This window comes from Hypomesus transpacificus, chromosome 2, assembly GCF_021917145.1.
Source record: "Hypomesus transpacificus isolate Combined female chromosome 2, fHypTra1, whole genome shotgun sequence".
NCBI classification, from domain to species: Eukaryota; Metazoa; Chordata; class Actinopteri; order Osmeriformes; family Osmeridae; genus Hypomesus; species Hypomesus transpacificus.
In genome coordinates this window covers 6,135,425-6,158,464 of record NC_061061.1, presented here as the reverse complement: position 1 = coordinate 6,158,464, position 23,040 = coordinate 6,135,425, and the positions used below count along the sequence as shown (strand labels likewise).

The window sequence follows — 23,040 nt, the reverse complement described above, 5'->3', positions numbered from 1 at the left end:
ATTGTTATCTAAAGCCTGTCACTTTACATTGATGCTAATGTATTGCTGCCTGTATGGACTGAATTTGGTAGCACATTATCCATTTATCATGTAGTTTCTCTGTGCATGACATTATGAAGGAATATATGCTATGCTTTGTTGGTTGCATTTTCCACATATAAATGAGAAATATACAACATAAGCCGAAAACGTAATTCAAACCCAAATTCTGTAGTAACATGTGAACCTATATAACTGGAGTATTCAACATTGATACAAATCACTTGGATCTACCACAATGTGTAATGACAAACCAGACTAAACTGATTATTAAAAAAATATGAAGGCCTGCCAGGAAGCTTGTCAAGTCGCAAAGAAAATAGTGAGTTGTTTGTGTGCAAGTGCCTGTCTTTCCAATAATGCTATATCACTTGCTGACTTGTAATTACTATTACTCAAACCACAATGACAAGTTGTACATTTCACACAACATACCCGCTGATATTGTTAAACAACGCCTTGGGAATATTATAAATGAGTGGACGTCAAATGTAGCAAACAATTATTTCTGGATTAAACACGACGCTGACAGGCTCATTTTAGTGGAGGAAGTTGGGATATCACTCAAGATGTTACAATAGTTTTATATGATTAGACAACAATTTTTATTAAGTCCAGGGTAACTGGCTATTAATTGGTAATCACCACCTGCTATCCAGGGTAAAAGCAATGCAGGCAAAATAAAAGGAGATGCAATGTTTTTTAATTGGAATTACATAAAATTATTTCTGTGAGGATCAGCGGCAAATACTTCAATTGGTATAAACAATTTCTAAATATGCCGTTTGGTCACTGGTTTGTTGTTAACATATCTAGAACGGCAATTATCCAATGGTGGGGCTTCTTGTGGGAGGGCGGATGAGCATCTCTGGAGCCTCTCTCTTCATCTCTGTTCTAGCTGTTGTGGCCTTGCAAAGCTTCAGCCATGAACAGCTTCCCAAGGTTCTGAGAAGTGAATTCCTTCACATTCTGGCAGTAATTGTTAATTTGCCCTGTTGGGGATGCACGCCACACAATAAGTGGGTTGTCAGAAGAAAAGGAAGCATCAGGAGGGGGTTGAGGGGAAACATAAATAACCTTTTACATGAATGTCATTTGAACATAATAGTGAGATAATTACTGAACCAAAGGTCACTTTTACCAGACTTGGAAGGGGCGTGTGTGTGTTTACCTGCGATGAGAAGGGTGTCCATGCGTGGAGGGGGCTGAGGAGGCTTGAACATCTTGCTGATGTCTTCCTCTGGCAAGGGGGGTTCTCCTCTGCTCTGCCGCTGGGTGTTCTCCTGCTGGCGCCTCTGGACATACTGGGGTGAGGACAGCGGAGGTGAGACGAAAGGGAGAGGTGGAAGAAGATGAGTTGACAATAAAGAGGTGGGAGGATAGTAGTGTGTGTGTGTGTGTGTGGGGGGGGGGGGGGGGAGGTGAAATGAATAGGAAGAGATGAAGAAGTAGATGAAGAGACAGGAGTTATATGTGACAGGAATTATGTAATTTGTGTGGTTGACAGCCGGTAAATCAATGATGTACTTTGTCCCTGGAGATCCTAAAAGCCTTGTTAATTTAGGAAGATAGAGGAGGGAGAGAGGCAGAGGCAGGAGATGGCAGGAACCTGAAAGGTTCCATCTCGAATAATGCCAGGAATCTGTATCTGTGTATGTATTGGAATGGTTATGGTTTCCAACGAATACCTCGAGAACTGGGAACTCTGGGAAGTACATTTTTTGCAGGTGTCCCTTTTATAATCCAATGGAGTGCAGTGCCGAGATTGATGTTTGGATTATTGTTTGGAAGTATTTCAACATTTTCAGGGGGTGTTAGCCGTATGTACCATTGAGTACACCGAGGTCTGGTCTTTTTTTTTTTGGAGGGGGGGGGGGGGGGGGGTATATTAAGTCAAAATAATTGCTTGATAATAACTATTTGGTGCCGATCTTCGGCTGATCTTCTCAAGTGACTGCTTGCTTGAGCTGAACAATGAAATTTGCTTGGGGGCGGGCTTTGTGCTCCACTGTGCTGAACTCAGAGCCTATATTTTTTTTTTTTTACAATTAAAAAGAAAACTTTGCACTCAAAGTAATACAAAAGGTTTCACTCGAGCGCTCGTATTAACTGTGGAAGTCTATATCTAGGCGCAAATCAAATCAAATGAAACCTAGCCTAGGCACTGTGGGGAGATCAGGCACCTTAAGGCGCCGAAGCGTTATGAGGTAACTAGACAATTTTACTAGTTGTCTGCTTGTTGCTCATTGTCATGATTCATCCCCACCCAGACAAATATCATCTGACAAATGGCTCCAGTGCGCGATCACGTTTTGATAAAGTGGCTGTCCATCATGAGTAAACTACCTTGCTAACATTAATTCCAACCCTCTTACAAACGTAGTTTTTGGAACTCTGTATTTCTCAAACTCTGCGTACGGCCCTGGAGGCAGAAGAGCCCAAAAGTTATAGGTACGTATGGGTCGATGACAATTGTAGTTTCAACATCCAGCTCCACCGGGCTGAAAAAACAAGTTCCCTTTTTTCCATCTGTTCAACATGCAGGCCCTGTAGTAAATGGGAAGAGATTGGAAAAAGGGCAGAGGAAATAGAAAGAGAGAAAGAAAAGGAGTGTGTGTGTGAGGGGGGGGGGGGGGGGGGCAAGGAAACATGATGGATCATGAAGGTAACCAGGGGGGATGGTGTTAATGGCTAGGCAGGGATTGTGCAGAGGGAGAAGTGAAGTGTTAGCAAGAAGTGGTGTTCTGGAAGGTTCTCTGTGATTAGACCATAAACAAATTGACCAAGCGTTTCTTCACACCACAATGACTCCCATGACTCAACTTTTACTTCTACTACTAATGTGTTTTATTTCCTTTCAAAAATACTCCCTGTGTTCACCAGGAGAGTCACAGGTTATTCTTCTGACAACTGTATTGGCTAGTCAGTCAACATTCTGTGGGCATCCATGACAGATGAAGCCATTTAAAATGTTTGAGTGCGTGTTTGTGCATGCACGGGTGTTACCTGGTGTTTCTGCTGCTGCTGTTTACTGAGGTTGCGACTGTAGGTATTGTACTTGACTATGTCCTGGCTCATGTCATCCACTCGGTCCATCAGAAGCTGCAGGCTCTTTTCCAAGTGGTTGCTGCAATTATATCACAACAGACTTCCCACTCAAACTCAGAACTCCTGCAAACCAAGCTGCACTCTTCTTTGTTAAGAACTCATGCTTGCTATTCTACTATCAAACACATACTGTGTAAGAAACCGATGTTTATAGCGTTACGCGTAGTTCAGTATTTTTTCACAGGCATAAGAGAGGTGGCTTCCACACCAACAGTAACACTCCCAAAGCACATGTACCTCGGGCAAATTTGACACCAACTCATACGTTCACATGAGTTGCATATCAATTAGCAGCAATGCAGTCAGATTGACAGTTAGGTAATACCACTGAACACCGGGAGAGAGCACCAGATTGCCTGGCATCGACTTTTATTGTACTGCTCTACCTTTACAGACCATCAAGGCATCTCAAGACACTGGTCATGTACTGGTTTGCATGGCCTCCTGCTCAAACTATCATAACTTTCCAGTTCTCCAAGAAGACACGGGATATACCCCTGTATCGATTGCAGTCCCATCGTGTCTTTTAACAGATGAGCAGTGGATCGGAGTTTAGGCTGATTTATTTTGCTGGAAAAAAAGCTACTTTCCTTTCTGCAGAGAAAGCAAAACTCTGTTCCACTCTGTTCTGTTCCATTTCTGTTGCTTGGGAATCTAAACATGCGAACGGAGTTTCTTAAAATGCAGCCATTAATCTGTGAAAGTAGAGTTCATTGTTCTTTATTTCGATTTTTTTTTTTTATAACTTGCTTTCATAAAAAAAAAGTCAAAGTAATTCTTGGAATTTAAGCAGTTATTGATTACATGTTTTGAGAGACTTTATGACGACTGTACAGGCCCAATGAACACCTGTAGGTCTGCTAGGTGGTCTCAGGGCAGCTAATGGAAAAGGAGCTACTGAACAATGTGCATGACAATGGCAACATTCCCCCATAAACCACACAAGTTCTACACAGTAAAAGTGAACAAATGGAACCCTTTCACAGAAAGTATTGGCTACTTCCACCCTCCTCCCCCTTCCGCTAGAGTGCTTTTTTGTCACAACTCCCTATCTCTGCCTCCCTTTCTTTTCAGAGTTATTGGAGTCCCTGGTACCTCTCACTGAGAGCAAGTTGGGCCACAGGAAAATAAAAGGCCAGTGTGAAAAAAGAAAAAGAAAAAAAAAAAGTTCTGTTCACATACGACTCTATACAGAAAGGTGTAATAATGTGGTCGCTTGGAGGCCGGGGCACTCTAATCCTTACACTAGCTCCCTGGGGGTGAGGGGTGCTCTGAAGAAGATATGACAATGACAAATGTCACAGATTGGAGAATGAGACAAGGGAAAACATTCAACAAAAAAGGTTGTGAGGGGGGCAGGTTGCAGTCCACACCAAGATAAGAAGCATGCGGCAATCTGACAACTTTGGGGAGAGCAATTGTGCCGCTATGCGGTAAAAATCTATAGCAAACTTAAATAGCATGACAAGCAAGCATATTAGAAAGCGTGAGTTCAAAACAACATATATTAAGCTACAGTCTCATTTTGGTGCATTTTAAAACAGTCACTAGCTAAATAGCATGGTAGAGCTACGAGCTAGCTACATGCAAGGTGGCTCAGACAGGACGGCCAATTAAAAGAGACACATTCCCATCATAAATTTAGTGAACATGGCATAGCTAATATAATGCCCCTGGCCAAAAAAAGTTGGGTTCCTTGAGTAATGTTTAAATGGAAATGGTCTGTTGGTAGAATTAATCATTTTGGCTGTTAATTCAAAAATGTGAAACCCATGTGGACTGTCTGTTCATTTAGCAGACGCTCTTATCCAGAGCAACTTACAGTAAGTACAGGGACATTTCCCCGAGGCAAGTAAGGTGAAGTGCCTTGACACAAAGTCATTTGGCACAGCCGGGAATCAAACCAGTGACCTTCTGATTACTTGCCCGATTCCCTAACCACTCAGCCATCTGACTCCCCTCTATCAGGTATCGAGTATTGAATAAGTATCGTTTCAGTTTCAAGTATCGTTTCGGTATTGAGTATCGTGATACTAAACTTGGTATTGGTTTAGGTTTTTGGTTTACATTTTGGTATTGTGACGACACTAAACCATTCACTCGACTGCTGTGCTGATATGCTTGTGCTAAGACATCTTGCACAGCGGATAACCCAGTCCTGTCAGTTTTTAAATGACTGCGTTGTGTTTGAAAGAAAGAAAGGGATTTATTCGCCATGAAAGTTTGCACAGAGAAGGAATTTGCTTTGGCAGGAAGGTGCATACAATAAACATGGCTGGGCCGGACTGGTTGACTGACCTGCTGGAGAGGTTGAGCAGCTCATGTTTGTCAGCCACGGTGGACTTCTCCTCCAGTTCCCACATCAGGACATTGATGAGGTGGGAGTTCTTGATGACGATGGGCACTTCTTCAAACATGTGCTCGAACCCAATGTTGGCTTTCTTCAGTCTGATGGGGAGACAGATGGGGTGTGGGGGGTTGATATTTGATTAAAACTTTGCTACATGTTTGTTGAGTATTTTTTTTCTTGACTCTGCATATATGAACAAGTGAGAATAGGGGTAATATATATCCATCCCTGGACAAAGAAGTTTGGTTGTTTGATAGATAATTAGGTCATGAGAACAGTGTCATCATTTTGGGGTATTCTCTGCAGCAGGTGGTAGCAACCAGTCTACTAAACCATCTTATTACTGAAGCAGCCCCAGACTGCATAAATCTGCACTGACAAAAGCTGAAACAATTAAGAGAGGAGATATTCATGCTCATGCAGGGGATCAATAGCAGGACAACTGACCTTGTGCTGTGTTCACACCGAAAGCAAAACAAATTTGTGCGAATGAAGCAAATTTTCACTTCACGTTCATTTGTGTTTATTCGCGCAAATCGCTCAGAGCCACAGTTTGTTCCCCCGTCGTCAACATGTCCAAATTGACTACTATAAATGAATAAAAAGTAGTGTCGTATAGCAGATGCCCACAGATTTACAATACTCTTGACCTCCATTTCTTCTAAAACAAAATTTCAACACTGAAACTTTTCACTCTAATTTGCGTTTCGATGTGAACACAGCATTCACATAGAGTCCGAACGATAAAGGATTTTTTAGGCCGATATTGATACGAATATTCCGATATATATAAAATAAATAAAAAGAACTACAGAAAAGCGTAACAAAACAAACAGATTTCCCTAACACTCTGCCCGACCCTGGCTGGATCAGCTGGTTGTAGGGTTTGTGGCGTTCTAAACACGAGTGTTGCCAACAGGTACGGTATAGAGTGCCCTCAGGTGGACAAACTATGCAACACCAACACTAATAACATGGTTGAAGGGTGTTTTGTCCATAAAAAAGAAAAAAAATAAACTTTTATCGGCCATTAGAAATGCCAATACCGATAGTTTGGAAAATGCCTAATATCGGCCAATAATATTGGCCCGCCGATAAATCTGGCAGGCTCTACACAGCATTAGAGAGAGCAATATGAGAGCGATACAGACGGCGGCAGAAACAAAGAACATGGGGAGGGTGAAAAGATAGACGGAGATATAAAGAAAGAATGAAATTTTAATGGTCAGGAAGGGTCAGAGAGAGAGAATTCCCCTTATTTGCAGACGCAATTTGAAAGCAATTACAGTCAGCCTTATGCTGGGGACACACTATACGATTTTTTTAATCTTATAAGATTTTCAAACTCTGAGAGACCACAAACATGAACACAAAAAATGCTAGATTTAGCCGTTTTGCTCCTACAGTGTGTGGTCACTCTTTACACACCTCACACCAAGGGGACATCTGATAAAATCTGCAAAACCATCCAGATAATCGGGACATATGTTACCTAGGATTGTCGGAAGGGCCGAAATCGGACCAATTATCCATTGGTGTGTCCCCAGCATTAGGCAGGGGCGGACTGGCCATCGGGGAAACCGGGAGAACCCCCGGTGGGCCGACTGGGTTGGAATGGTCCAAAATACCAGCACACTGCCATCACTAACTGGCCCTCCCTCTGATATCACTAGGACCTCCAACTATTTTCCATATTACACAGCTTGAACACGTATAAATTGCTCTAAGACCTTAATAGTTCACTATCGCTGACTGAGCTTTATCCTCCTCGCGATCTGTATTTAACACTCATGGTGCCTATTTTTCCAAAAAACTCTTAAGTGTCTTCTGAAATGTGTTCTTTCGGACTTCGGAAGTTCAACGTAAGAAATTATACATATATGATGTAGTTTCTTTGTAATCATCCAAAATACAGGCATGAAAACAGGTCAGGGGTGAAAAAGGTGAGAAGGATATTACCCCTCTAAGGGGGTCCGGGTGCATGCTCCCCTATAAGAAAGTAAATATTCCATACTTTTTTTGCCAACCTGGGGAGAGATGGAGAAACGTAACTTAAGCCATGACTCAAATTATTATGGCCTCCTTACTGTCATAAGTATTATGCAAGCCATTTCATGCCAGCCTGTCACTGGGTCTAACATACATTTCCATGCACTCGCGCTCCCTTCTGACAAGCGCACCTGTTCGCAGTTCACTAAATATGAATTCCCCCCCCCCCCCCCCCCCCCCCCCCCTGCGAATTTCTGCGAATTTCACCCCAAAGGTGAGGGATTTTCATATTTTTCCAAGTAGAGCAATGACGTCGATACGTGCGATGCATTGAGTGGGCCGCGCGCCGTGTACAGAGGGGGCCGGTCAGTGACAGTAACTCCCGGGCCACTTTTTTCCCCCTAGTCCGCCCCTGGCCTTAGGGTCAGGATGAAAATAAACATTGTACACTTGTTTACTTGACAGGGCTGACAGACTGAAATCAGTCCTCAGCAGGCTTCTCTAAAAGCCATTGATGGTTTCCCCTGTGGATAGACAAGCCTGGGTTGCCTTAAAGGAGACATGACATGAAAACTTCATTTTATGAGGTTATTTAACATTAATGAGTTCCCCTAGCCAACCTTTGGTCCCCCAGTGGCTAGAATTTTCGAAAAGTGTAAACCAAGCCCTGCGTGTTCTTCTCCGCCTTTGACAAAATGAAGGCTCAATTGCTCTGTTTGAAAATCTTCTCCTAGTGACGTAGATAGGCGCAAGGTTACCTCCCCTCTCTCTGCTTTGCCCGCCCAGATCATCTGGCCCGTCCATGAGAAACTGAGCTACCACCGTGCAAGGGGGAGTGCGATATCGGCTTTTCCTGGAGAGACATCATGGCGAGCAAAAAAACGAAGCATAACAGTTGCTCAGTGCTTGGATGTACCAATCAAACCAAAGTATTTTTTTTAGTTCCTTCATCCAAGCTTCTGCACAACCAGTATCTTAATTTGATTTTCGCTGGAATTGCGCCGACACAACTTCAAAGTTTTGTATGTCTGCGCCAAACATTTCAGCCTCTACTGTTTCCTCAACTTGAGCCAATCCAAAACTGGCCTTGCTGAAATAAAATTCTGGATCATTACTAACTCTCCTTGGTCAAGCTACAAACCTTGGACAAGTAAGTTAACTAACGCTATATCATTTTGTTGCTTTACTGTATATGGTTACCTAGCTTGCTACCCTTAGAATGTGGCTGTAACATTAGCTCTCCAGCTAACAGCTGAGTTACTGTTGCTAATGTAAAGGTAGATTGCATCAAGTATGTGTGTGAATACAAACGCTGTAACGCGAGTGTTGTACACTTTGTTATTTGGATAACCGTTCTGCTGTTGGTGTTTTGGCGCGCGATATCCGCCTTTCTCCTCATTGAAATGATATATGAGTGTGCACCTCTGCAAACCAGGGTGATCAGATGAGAATGGCTAAATTTGAGGCATTTTACAGCAACGGGGGCTATGAGCCATTGCGATACATCCGTTGTAAACATTAGCGCATGTTGCCGCCCCTCTCCTCCTCATTAGCATTTAAAGCTACAGACACCAAAACAGCGCGTTCTGAGGAAAGCTCATCGTGGGACTACTCGTAGTGGCTATAATTCTGCACCATGGCTGAATTTCGGGAGAGACTTCAGATATAGTATTAGGGGACCACTAAGGCCTATATAAAAGCATCCAAAAACATTATTTCATGTCTCCTTTAAAATTAATGTAGAATCTCACATCTTGTGTGGCTCGAGTTTTTCCTTATCAATGTGTGTGAGCCGTTTATGAAACATATTATGGCACATATGCCACATTCTAGCATACAGTGTTTGTGTGTGTATAGCAACAACAACTCACCCCTCTGGTGTAAAATCCTTCTCCTTGCAGATCTCCATCAGTTTAGGTGTCAGCCTGTAGGCCTTGAGGGACAAAGAGCCCTGAGCCGTTTTGATAGGGTCTACATTGGGGTGAGAAAGAGCAAAAGAGGGGTGTGGGGTATCAGAATCCTGTTATGGAAGGATGAAAACCCACTTACTGTTTAGTTGATCTTACCCAAGGTAATCCAATTAAATCACAGGTGAAATAAGCGATTTGAGTAAGTGAACTGATGAATCAGCTATTGTGAGTCTCAGGATTTGAAGGACGGTCCAAGTTCACTCTGTTATTTCCTCTACTTTACCTTGATCTGTCTGCCTCCCAGTTACCCTACAGTCTACCTGAAGAAAACAGGCTTTTCACAAGACCTGACTGGAAAGCAGCTCACTGGATTCATGCGAGGAGGAGCAAAAAAAATAATTCTTGGTTGGTGATAATGTTGATTCCTGAGGCTTTTTTTCTTCCATTTAGGTGTGCCTTATTGATTTACATTAATGCAAACTCTCATCAAAGATGACTAAGGCCTGCCTGTGGAGCTGGTCTGGAGGTTTGAGGAACATCACTCCTGCCTATTATGTCAGAGGGAAATTAGAGTACATGACACCACGACCCTAAGGCTGAGTTTGTGTGTATGTGTAATGCTGTCATAGAGTTTAACACCAGCACTTACTTATGCAAAGACTGAACTACGCAACCAAGTACATTTGGTCTGCTTGACACGGTAGGTTGAAAAGGTTCCCATTCCACAGAGAGATAAATCAAATACCTCCAATATTGCTGCCTATACTCAGAATACTAATCATAATAATAAATCCCATAATATGAACAGGTGGGGCTGTGTGATAATAAATAGCAATTACGTTGCATCTTATGATTGGAGCGCTGCTCTAAGATTCCGTTAAAACCATCCAAAACAGACTGTATGACTAGGATCATTCTGATTCAATATGGCCCTTGTTGTAAAATGGGGTAGAGCTCCCACTGTAGCTGAGTTCTTGTGTTCAGGCTTTGGATTCTCCAAACTTTGGCCAAGGGAGAGTGGAGCCAAGGCCTTACCGTAGATGAGGACAACAGACTCCTCGATGGCATGCTGGTAACTGAACTGGGAGTCGAGGAGGGCACGGCTGACAAACGAGCCGTAATAAGTGGACTGGTACCAGCCCACATGCAGATGGTCGATGTTGACGTGACGCAGGCTTCGCATCATCTCCATCTGGTACTGGACTGGAGGGACAGAGAGTGAGATATGGGGATGAAACAGAAGAAAGAGAGAGAGAAAGAACTTAAGGACAATTCGATCATGTCGGTATATAAATACCCTGGAGGAACTGAATTGGCATTCCTATTTTTACGGTCTGAGATACGTACGAGTGACAGTGAAACGGAACCTCTTTTTCTCTCTCTGAATGGTAAGCTAACTCTAGCTTACACACTACTTTAGCTGTAGGCGCAACAAGTTTACCATCAACTGACCAATATCCAAACATTTCCAGACATCACTCTTCAGATATTTGGGGTCACAATCACTTTCTCTGTTGCAGTCAAGCTAGGTTCGGCACTTTCTGCCATCTTCCACGCAAATCAACTGTCAGCAGTGACTGCCCACCTGCAAAGCAGACAGACGCGCCGCTGCTACCGTGGTTGTGTTTTCTTTTTTTACATTCGAATATAAATGTTCACATTCGAATTTTTAACCACTATTCGAATATATATACAAATTTAGAATATTCATTGACAGCCCTAGTGAGGAGGGAGACCTTGTATTGGATTCTGAATGGGACAGGGAGCCAGTGAAGAGTTTCCAGGATGGGGGTGATGTGATATTTGTGCAAATTGTTGGGAGACAACAGTTTTCTTCCCCCCGGCCTCAACCATGTCCGAAATGACTTCCATAAACAAATACGAAGTAGTGTCATATAGCAGAGGATACCCACAGACAGCTACAATACTCTTGCCCTCCATTTCTTCTAAAACATCAGTGACATCTCAACATGTCAACGGTTATCTAAACTTTTTACACTAATCTGTGACATTGTCGTTTAGTGGGCTCACGATATTACCTACGTAAACAGCAGACTGAAGTCCAAGAGTTCCAAAGAGCAGAAGCCCACCTTTACAATAAAACAAAAGTTCCCCACCTATGGACATGCCATTTAGCATGTTTATATTTGCATCACAGCTGCCTTGGAAGCTAAATTACACCCATTCATCATGATTTTATTTATAATGGAGAAGCTTAGACACTGTGACACCCATTTTCCATCAAGGTAATTTGAGGACTGTTTTGACAAAATCACCAGGTCCCTGCCAGGAAAAACTGGTTACAGAGCGACACCAACTCTTGCTGGTCTAGACCCGTTCCATTCACATCAGACAAAATAATCTACACCCCACCCCCCCCAAAAAACAGCTTCAGCAAAGAACTTACTCTCATCTCCCAAATAAACTTACTGGTACGTTTATCTGTTTTTTACCCGAAAACATACATACATTAGCTAACGACGTTGGCTACCACCTGAAGGTTGTCAGTGCAAGCTAGTAAATGTTAGCCAGAGCCCCCAATGGCTCTGATGTTAGTTTTAGCTACTGTACACTCACATAACGGTTCCCATTCAGCACACCAGCATGACAGTCACAACCTATAGCAGGAACTAAGCGTTTGTTTCTTCTTTGACGGAACTCAGTCATGGTTGGATCATATCGTGGTCTAAACTAATCAGAGACAGATGGGGCGGGTCTTTGCCTCTGATTGGCAGTGGTCCAGATATTCCTGTAGGCCTACACTGCTCCGTGCTGCGTGATTGAAATTACGACCTGAGCACCAGAGAATCAGTTATGGCAGACCTGGGTATTGTACGGCCCGCGGGCCACAACCGGCCCACAGGCTGTCCAAATCTGGCCCGCTTGAAGTAAATCAAAAATGTTAAATAAATAAATGTGTTGAGCTGTAGTAAATATTTAGTCCTGAAAGACTAGTGATCAGGCGATTTACAAATGTGCGCTTGCGCAACCTCACCAATAGAGTTAGCCCTCGAAAATGAAAAACGAAAGGTTGATACAGAATGAAGAGTTTTATCAAGACATGGACTTCTAAGTATCTGTTAACTGAGGTCAAAGTCAAAGCTGTGTTCTTAGTTTTGGAGAACAGGTCGCTGTGTTGAAGGATTATAATTTGAAGGCACTTAAAGCGACTAAAGAAAAAAAACTAACGCAGACATAAGAACTGGACTGATTCAGTGGGCGCGGGCTGATAGTTAATGGTTTGCTAGTTAAACTGCAGGTCCCTGATCATCAACTGTCAGCTGTCCTTCGCATATCCACGTCAGACATTCAGACAGATTTTGATGCACTTGTTCAAGCCCAATGGATTCCTCTCACAGAACAAAATTAACTGGAAAAAAGTATAGCTTTTTCTATAAAGTAGCTTTTTGTATAAAGTTGATCAATTGCATATCTTTAACATACTGCAAAACAACTTTTCATGGTTTGTGAAGATTAACTAGTTACAAATAAAATGAAACACTGATGTCATGATTATTTTAGTTTTTACTGTTACTTTGATAGTCTTTTCCTAGTTGACCAACAGGTAAAATATTTACATAAAAATGTACAGAATATCCTTATTCTTCTTATAATCAGTAGCAGCTAATCAAAATATATACGTTACTGCTTTTTACAATGGGGGAAATGAATAGTGAGCAGAATTAAGTTCACGTTATTGTTGATGCTGCCCTCCAACACATTTCAAGTTTCTCATGTGGCACCATGTCAAAATTAATTGTCTACCCCTGAGTTACAGAGCTGGGCCATGGAGCTAACCCATGGAGTTGGGATTTTGATGCTAGGGAGAGTGTGGCAAGCTGGTTTAGCCAAGGCCAAAGGGCAAGAAAGCCAAATTACAGGTGTTGGCCATCTGAAGGTTATGCGACAGCAAGGGGGGACCCGCTTTAAGACTGAGCCATGAAATGTAAGGTCAGTAGCACTTTCTATTTTGAAATGTTTTATTTTGCCTGCAATGTTTAAGTTTGGCAGCTCAGTGACGCACTGATCACAATATTTGTTTTATATATACAGTTTAATTGTGCTTCAAATAAAACCAATATTTACCTACACTTTATTCTTGTTCAAGATCATTTACATAATATATATGAATGTATATGGAGTGTGATAAAAAGGTGACCTTGAAATTGTGGCGACGCAAGGAAAAATTTGGGAGCACCTACATTTTGTGCTGGTGCACCTAAATAAAAAAAGTTGGGCGCACCAGTGCAACCTAGGGAAAAAGTTAGTCTGGAGCACTGCAAATGCTCCGATCTGGAAGTCTTCCCCTTATGTTGTCATTTTGGGGGAAAGGTTACATCCCCTTTCTCTGCTTTGCCAGCACAGAGAAATTGTCCCACCAATGAGAAAATGAGCTACGACCACGATAGTTTTTTCCTCGAGAAACATCATGGCTAGCCCCGCCCCTCTCCTCCTCATAGCATTTAAAGCTACAGACACATAAATAGCACGTCCTAAGGAAAGCTCATTGTGAGACTGATCGTAGTGGGTGTAATTCTGCACCAAGGCTCAATTTCGGAAAAGAGACTTCAGATACAGTATTAAGGGGACCACTAAGGCCTATATAAAAGCATCCAAAAACAGCATGCCGTGGGACCTTAAATTACATGCAATCTTTTAAAACATATGCCTTTTCTTCATCATTGATTGGGATAGATTTACTGCAATAGAAAATACAGTAGGCCTACATTATAAAGTGCAAAATTAAGTTATTTTAGATTTCAACATTGCTATGGTTGGGGCACAGATGGGCATACTCCTGAACTCAAGCAAAAATAACTGTAATAATAAGTGTAGTGAGGACTCTGAAGCGATATAAAAACATTACTTTTCAATAGGCTTCACGTTGCGCCTTGCGCTGGCGAAAAAGTTTGGCAATACTACTTATACGCTGGTGATGGCACCTATGACCACTGGTATTCTTCGAGCCACTGGTGTTGAAATTCATATGTCCGTATAATTCTCACTCACATGGTCTGTTTGACATGGCGAATTGTCTGCTTCATTTAAATATGATATGTCAGATTTGAGAATGTGATTGCTGCGTGAGTCCCGACAAGGTTTTTATTTATTAATTTTTTATCCCAAGACACGCTGTTTTTGGATGCTTTATATTTACATTTACATTTATTCATTTAGCAGACGCTTTTATCCAAAGCGACTTCCAAGAGAGAGCTTACAAAAGAGCATAGGTCACTGGTCATTACAACGAGATAGTCCCAAACATTGCAAGTAGCCAAAACATGAAGCATACATTGTGAAAAGCTAAACAAGTGCCAAAGGAAGACCCATAAGAGCATGCAGTTATACAAGTTACAAATTAAACAACATGAACCACAAAAGTGCAGGACTGTACCTGTAGAAGAACAATCAACAGTAAAATATTTCACAGCGAGTACAAGACTTAACTTCGTTATATCTAACCTAAAAGAGCAACAAGTCACTCAATAAGAGTCATTGTGATCCTGGAAGAAACTAACTAACAAGTCCAGCCAAGCATTCTTAAGTGCAGTTGTACTCCCGGAACAAGTGTGTCTTGAGCCTTTTCTTGAAGGTGGGGAGACAGTCAGTGTCCCTGATGGAGGTGGGGAGCTGGTTCCACCATTGTGGGGCCAGGCAGGAGAAGAGCTTGTGTTTATATAGGCTTTAGTGGTCCCCTAATACTGTATCTGAAGCTTCTTTCCCAAAATTCAGCTTTGGTGCAGAATTACGGCCACTACGAGCAGTCTCACAATGAACTTTCCTCAAGATTGGCTGTTTCTGAGTCTGTAGCTTTAAATGCTATTAGGAACAAAGATGCAGGGCTAACTGCCATGCTTCGGTTGTTTGCGAGCCATGAAGTCTTGAGGAAAACAAATATTGCGCTTGCACGGTCGTAGCTCATTTTGTCATTAGTGGGACAAATTCTGTGCAGGAAAAGGGAGGTAACCTTCGGTTTTATGACATCATAAAACCAGCATTTTCAAAGCCGAGCGATTCAGCTTTCATTTTCTCAAAGACGGAGAAAGATACCCAGGGCTTGGTTTACACTTATCAACATTTTAAGCCACTGGGGGACCAAAGGGAGGCTAGGGGAACTCATATTATTGTTACATAAACTCCTAAAGTGAACATTTCATGTCATGGGACCTTTAACCCTTTACTGCCTGAGCCAAAATTCTGAACATTCCATATGCTGTTGAAATATGATATTCCTACTATTATATTTTTTTTATGAATTTTCATATTAAATCATACACCTTAACTGTTTATACCATATTGAAAAGGAGAATTAGGGGATTTTTATGATGTGAATAAATATACGATTACTCAAGGCAAATCATACATGATCAAGTTGGTTTCAGGCAGCCATTTTTTACAAAAACTTAATCGGCCCTTGGCCGTGTGGAACAATCTATTGCGGACATGAAAGACCAGCTGGTGGAACACGAAGACAGAATGGGAAGAATGGAGGAGAAAGTCAGCACAGCTGAGGATACGCAGATGCGCCATCGCAGGGCATTCAGGTACCTACTGCACCGTGATATTGAGCTCTCGACACAGTGTGATGACCACCAAAACAGGCTGAGAAGAAATAATATCAGGATCTTTCAAATCCCAGAAGACAGTGAGGGCAGGGATATGGCTGGTTTTGTTAAAGGCCTGCTCCAGAAGGAACTTAAACTACCACCAGACTTGGACATCAAGATCAAAAGAGCACATCGTTCACTGGCGGCTAAGCCTAAAGATCCAACGGCCCCTCCAAGATCAATAATAGTGAGATTTCTGGACGCAGCGGTAAAGGACTTGGTCATAAGGCAGGCATGGAGCCAGGGGCCAGTTCTCTTTCAGGACAAGCGGATCTATTTTGATCAGGACTATTCCCCCGATCTACAGAATAAAAAAACTGATGAGGGTCCACAAAGTAAACAGCTTAAAAAGAAGGGCACACAGGCAAGGTGTCTGTATCCAGCGCAAGGCAATAGCAGCAATAGCGACAAGAGACAAACAACCATCAATGCTTCTCAGCTTGGACGCTGAGAAGGCATTTGATCGAGTCGACTGGTTGTTTCAGAGGCGGACGCTAATAGAAATGAACTTTGGGAAAGAATTTGTTACCTGGATCAATCTACTGTATAAAGAGCCCAGCTCCAAAGTTAGAGTTAATGGTCGCTGCTCTGGTTTCTTCAGGATTGAGCGAGGTGTGAGACAGGGGGACTCGCTGTCTCCTATCTTATTTGCCCTGAGTATTGAACCTTTGGCAGAGGCAATACGCCAAAATAAACAGATGAAGGGGGGTTAGTTCATAGGATAGCTTTGTTTGTGGACGATATTCTATTTTTTGTGAAAGATCCACTTTTCTCCATCCCCGCACTGATGAAGTGCCTACATGAATATGGGTCAGTATCTGGATATAAAATTAACTAGAGGGGGTACAATTTCTGGGGAAATTGTAGGGTGTGCTTGCTTACTTGCAGGGGTCCGTATTTAGATTAAATTTTAAAACTGATATTTCTGTATATTTTATATTAAAATGCATAGCCTACTTATTATTTATTAAGATTATAGATTTAAAAGCATATTTTTTTCTGCTCATTTACAACTCAAAATACTAAGAGTGAAGAGTAGAATGAAATAGTCTTGTCATTTCCCCTGCAAGAGGGAATGGTGATCAGCAACCTCATAGTTGAATCAAGACGAATATATTTGGCAGACCGGTGTAAAAATTGACCTAATCTCTATGATTTAAACGTCATTGTAAGTTTTTCCCTTCTCGTGATATTTTCAGGCATTTAGCCTACTCATATTGCATTCATTCATTAATAAAGAACCCCCTTTGAAATTTATGTTACAACGACGTTACCAGCAGTAGCTATCTCAGATGGAATCGCGATTCAAATAGTGTCATCTGCTAACTGAAAATATGCCCCCAAAAACGTAAATAAGCTTGACATTTATTTAGGGGAAAATCACTCATTCATAATGTCAGTGGTAGCGATCATTGTCAGTAACAAGGCAAAATGCAATATAGCCCTGCTGTGTGGAAAACCTGCCCCGGTAAATTGTAGGCTACAACTACTACTAGACTGTCTTGGTAGCAATTGCGTTGGTTGAATTCGATTTAACGTTACTTTCGTTGTACGGTCTAGGCTGAAATGAATTATTTTCATAAACAGATTGAAGTTTAGGCTGTGGCAATGGAGTTCAGGTTAGTAGTCACTAGACACAACTAAGTGTCTCCTTTCGATGGTCCAAACAAGGATTTAGGTATCTGGGAATTATTATTACACCTAACCCCACTCAATTGTTCGAGGTCAATTATAACAAATTAATAAAACAGATTGACGGACCTTTGTTGTTGTTAATACTTCTGTACTTTTGATGTTTATTATGATGTCACTTACCATAAGTAATATGTTAGGAAATGTTATGTAAAATGTAAAAAATGCTTAAATAAAAAGTAAATGAATAAATAAATAAAAACTGGCGACCTTCAGATTACTAGCCTGATTCCCTAACCGCTCAGCCACCTGACTTCCCTAGATATAGATGTTTATTTTTATTATGATTTTAATATTTATTATTATTTACACATTTTACAGTAAGCGAGAGAGCTTCTACACTGGAATGTTGCAAGTTCCTTGCAATAAAACGGATGGTTGTCAATTCGTGATATTCTCTCGCCTCACAATTTAAATACAATACCAATGTTGTTAAGAATAATTAATTTAATAAATAATGCTACACAATCAATAGAATGCTTCAATCGACACTGTGATCGGTATTATCGGATCGGCAGATACTGATTTCAGTGATTGGTGATCGGCACCAACTAACCTGATCGGAGCATCTCTACCTACCACCACTAATAGGATTTGAATTCCGTGGGAAACACTGTGCCCTATAATATATTTTTAATATATTTTATATAATATAATATATTGTAGCTGGATATTGGATAATTCATGAAAGTCACCCTCTTTGCCATTCAATAAGCCCTACCAACCTGACATGTATGTACTAAATAAAATCCACAGGAAAAACAACTTTTTCCAGACAACTTGGGAAGGATGCAAGTCGTACTTGGGGGCATAGCAGTGCCACCTGTAGGGATGAGTATTGATAAGATTTTAACAATTCCGATTCCTTATCAATTCCTGCTTATCGATTGGATTCCTTATCGATTCTCTTATTGATTTTCTCTTCTGCAGCCAACTAGGTCTGTGCATCCTGCACTCCCCCCCCTACACACACACACACTCGTTCTAAACACATTTCTCAAACTGGCTTTGACTGGCTCTGAAATGAGCTAATACCTACCACCTCTAGGCCTCTTCAGGCCTCTGTTTTCAAAATAAAATCTAGTCGGGGATAGAAACTTTCAGTTTCATGTGTTCAAGCTTCTATTACTCAACACCAATAGGACTTACAGGGGTCCTAACAACAGGGGAAATAACTTCAGTGTCACCTTTCAAAAGAGACAATTTACATGCATGTACTCCAAATAGTTCAACAACAGCTTTCAATTTACTTTGGGTATGTTGTTTTGGCGTTTTTAACAGGAATATTAAAAGGTTAAACAATTTAAATGTTAAGTTTAATAATGGATTAAAATTCAATATGCTCAGTTTAATAATGGGACACGCGAACGTTTGCTGATAACACGCCCCCTGATAACGTGAAGTGATCAATAAGGTCTAAACTAATGGGAGACGAATGCTGGAGCTAAAATTTATGCTTCAAATGACGGGACAGAAGATAACTTGATCGACTACACACAATAAAGGCAAATTGCTTCACACAGTAACAAGTGGTTGTGATCACTTTTGAGCAGTTTAGCTCTACCTTAGATAGTTAGCGCTGTTAACTGCGCTGTTGCATGCATCGTTCCAGTAACTTGAATCCATCCTGTGTGTTCAAATGCTTCTTCATATTTGTAGTATTTCCTCCCTTCGACGAAATATACTTTTTACACGCGTTACAAGTGGCGTTGTTCTCATTTTGTCGTGTGAAATACAATCAAACTTTAGAACTCTTCTTATTAGTTGCTATGTTTGCAGCAGTCTGTATGAATAAACTATAAAAGTTCGCACATGCGCAATGGCACAGAGAATCGTTAACAGAATTGTTAAGGAATTTGGCTAACGATTCCAAGGAATCGATTCACTGGGAACCGGTTCTAAACAAGAACCGGTTCTCGATAACCATCCCCTAGCAATCTGTGTGGAACACAGCTAGCTTGCATGGCCTACAGGGCTGGGGGCTACCCAGCCTTGGTGTTCATCCCCACGCACAGTTATAATTATTCCCCAAACATACCCTTGTTCTGGCATCGCATCATCGCTGCATCGCACTACACCACATTTGGACTTAAAGTGCATTAATTTGGCAAATTGAGTGGTTAGTTTTCTGGGTTCTCTATCTACTTTCCCTGCCTTCTCTGTTGTGATGTAATCTGTAATCTATAGTAATCTATAATTCTGATTAGGGTTGGGTAGCAAACTTCATTCAGTTAGTACCATTAAAAGTACCAAGTCGGTACTACAGAGTAAAATGTATTCAATTGGTGCAACATTTTGGAACCTGAGCGTGCATCTGGGTGAAAGAGAGCGAGGCCACGAGAGAGCGAGGCCACGAGAGAGCGAGGCCACGAGAGAGCGAGGCCACGAGAGAGCGAGGCCACGAGAGAGCGAGGCCACGAGAGAGCGAGGCCACGAGAGAGCGAGGCCACGAGAGAGCGAGGCCACGAGAGAGATTGTCACCCCTGCAGCTTGTTCATTACGGGCATGCAATGGCAGCCTAAAGCGGACAAAGTATTTTTGCACTTTGAATTTGACACAAACGCAAAACTGGCCTTGTGGCAACGTCTAACCTGAGGAAACTATTTCTATAAAGTGGAAGAATGCACCAGATTTGATAGCCTGTGAGCCAAGTCCGCCGCAGCAGAGGGGTTTGTTTGTGTGCTGTGTAAAATGTTCAAAATAATTAACGTCTAAATAAATGAAGATGCTGATATCACCAGAATTAGGATTGGTTACAGTTCACACTTGTTCCAATACCGGGACACAAAAGGTACCCTATTCCATGTACAGGTATCATATGGTACAAAAATGTACTAATGGTATTCTCATAACGTTCACATTCCTATCCTAATTCTGGTCAAACACGTAAAGTCATTTGTCGCCATAATGAATTCTGTCATGGAGGGAATTGTATTTCTGGATGTACGTAGATGGTGATATTTCATACAGGTTTTTAAGGAGCTGTTGCTGTTCTCCCTAAATCTACACAAAACCTAGCTTGAAATCCACACACACACGTCCTTCCAGAACAGCTCCACACTCATCTGATGATGCAAAGGCAGCATAGCATAACAAGCCCCCAGTCCTGGTGCCAAGTCTGGCTCCCTGGAGCTGTGACAACCTTATCGTCCATGCACGGCTACTGTCAAGCTTATGCCCTTATTCTGGTCACACCACCCAATGGGAACTTTTGAAGAATATCTTTTGAAGAATCTGGAGATTATGCAGAGGGTGCACTGGTTTTGAATGCACACTCAGCCAGCGGCAGGAGGGTGATCTAAGGCTAACCACCCCCCCCACCCAGCAAATACTGCGAACTCCATAAATGCTGGCAATGACTAACTTGGAGGACACTGCTGTTAACCATCAGACCGTTACCGTGCGTGTCCACAACAGCAAAGCGGACCGGCGGCTTCCAATTCATTTTCAATGAAACCGGGAGTTGACGCTCGCTTACGCTCCCACAATGCCCTACACGAGCGTCAACGCCCGTGGAAGCCGACGCTCCGCACTGCTCCGCTGTAGTGGACACGCACGGTTAGTGTCTGAAAGGAAAGGCGAATGTCACCGACATGTCAAGCAGGCAACGCAACAGGGTTTCTTGTAGCGCAAGGCAGGGGAGACCAACGCTGACCTTATTAACCAGGGGATAAGGTCCATGGCGGGGTTGGAGAGGAAGGACAGTGGAAGAATGCCCGCACTAAATCAAATGCCACTGGGTGCCTGTTAACGCTAACCATTTCCTTCAACGACTTTTAGCAATCTTTCCCCTCCTCCGCATTCTCAAAATTCCTCAGATGCTGCTTGTTAGCCAGAGACACCAGATCTGCTGGATCTGGAGAAGCATCTTCACTTCGGATGGCGTCTGCTGGGCTGTCGATGTGTCACTAATGAGCCGCCAGCCAAAAAAGATGCAGTTTGAAAGGCGCAGGGGTCTCTGACGAGACCAGAGCTGCTTATGGCCGCAAGAATGTATTCTGAACAAAGGATGCTGGAGGGGCATTAGGGAAATTATCACATCAAACGTGACGTTGTGACATGGATGCAGCTATGAAGCTTCCCATTGGAAACCTTGACAAGACAAGTTTGCACCTTGTGCTATGCGGAATTAGTTTACCGTAGGAGTTCTTCCAGTCTCAAATACCACCTTAATGCAAAACATCCCTTAGCTAATCCGGAAGATGCCGGGCCAAGCACTCATGTAGCGCAGCGGAAGAGTCGTCGTCAAACTACAATGTTTGAGTGCAACCGAGGCAAGCACAGCTCTATCAGCCAAGCTAACTAATCTAATAAACAGTTAATAAACACATGTACATCTTATTGAACATATTTTATTTTCATCACCAATTATCATAGTAGAACAGCTTTCTCAAGCAGTTTGTGATGCATTTAGGAAACAGGAGATGAGCTCCTGGTCTAATGCGCCACCTAGCTTGAGAAACCGTTCTCAAAGACTTACTTTTAGTCATTATTTGGGCAGCACACATATTCTGAATGCCGTCGGCGGGATTCAAATGAGCCATTTTTATCTAGATTAATGCCAAGATTACAGTGAGATTAATCTAGATTAAAAACATTAATCTATTCCCACCACTAGTTTGTATGTATATAAATAAAAGAAAGCTGTCTTAAATGTTAATTGTATTATTTATAGATTTTTGGCTAAAAACTATGGCTGCTGCTCACAGCGCAGCCAGCCCGCAGTGGCCCCGCTTGTGCCTGAAACTGGCGCGACTCAAGAGGGGATAGGGTTACCTTCGTCGAAGTCAGCATCGTCCTCTGTGTGTTGGGGGAAGGGAAAGCAGTTGGTGATCTCCAGCCTGTCCTCCACCACAAGGCCAAGCAGCACACCCTGTACCACCTCACTGCCCTGACCCTCCTCCTGGTAGTGCTTGATTATTTTCAAGACCACCTGAGGAAGGGGGAGAGAGGGAGGAAGGGATTAGTGTGTGATAGAGAGCATGTGTGTGTGTGTGTCCGTCAGCTTGCTTTCAGTAGACGCATGCGTGAGGAGAGAGAGGGGAAGCAGAGGAGACACTGCAAGAGGATTTCTGAAAGTACAGAGCAAAAAAAGTTGCCTTGATCCATCACAAACAACAAACATTTTCAGCTTGCCACTATTATTTACATACAATTTCGCTGGAGAACCTGAGAGGTAATTCATCTGGTTCAATACAAGGACCTGGTTCCTGGTGGCAGCCCATTATCCATTTAAAAACGTACTCTAGCTCTTATGTATGTTACAATAGCGGCTGCAATGTTGACTCAGGTTAAGTAAATACATTAAGCTCACGAGAAGCAGAGCAGGTACAACAACAGTTAC

General features: G+C 42.3%; 1 protein-coding gene across 1 annotated transcript in view; it reads right to left on the bottom strand.

Moving 5' to 3' along the window:
• Nucleotides 1-331: 331 nt before the first annotated feature.
• Nucleotides 332-23,040, bottom strand: part of LOC124475855 (eukaryotic translation initiation factor 3 subunit H) — a 47,422-nt gene continuing 24,713 nt past the window's right edge. Inside the window, exons 2-8 of the mRNA XM_047032701.1 lie at nucleotides 22,473-22,629; nucleotides 10,432-10,599; nucleotides 9,358-9,457; nucleotides 5,446-5,595; nucleotides 3,046-3,166; nucleotides 1,211-1,343; nucleotides 332-1,031 (exon numbers count right to left, since the gene is read on the bottom strand). Coding sequence (XP_046888657.1) covers nucleotides 934-1,031; nucleotides 1,211-1,343; nucleotides 3,046-3,166; nucleotides 5,446-5,595; nucleotides 9,358-9,457; nucleotides 10,432-10,599; nucleotides 22,473-22,629 — 927 coding nt within the window. The 3' untranslated portion in view covers nucleotides 332-933. The remainder of the gene's footprint in view (nucleotides 1,032-1,210; nucleotides 1,344-3,045; nucleotides 3,167-5,445; nucleotides 5,596-9,357; nucleotides 9,458-10,431; nucleotides 10,600-22,472; nucleotides 22,630-23,040) is intronic.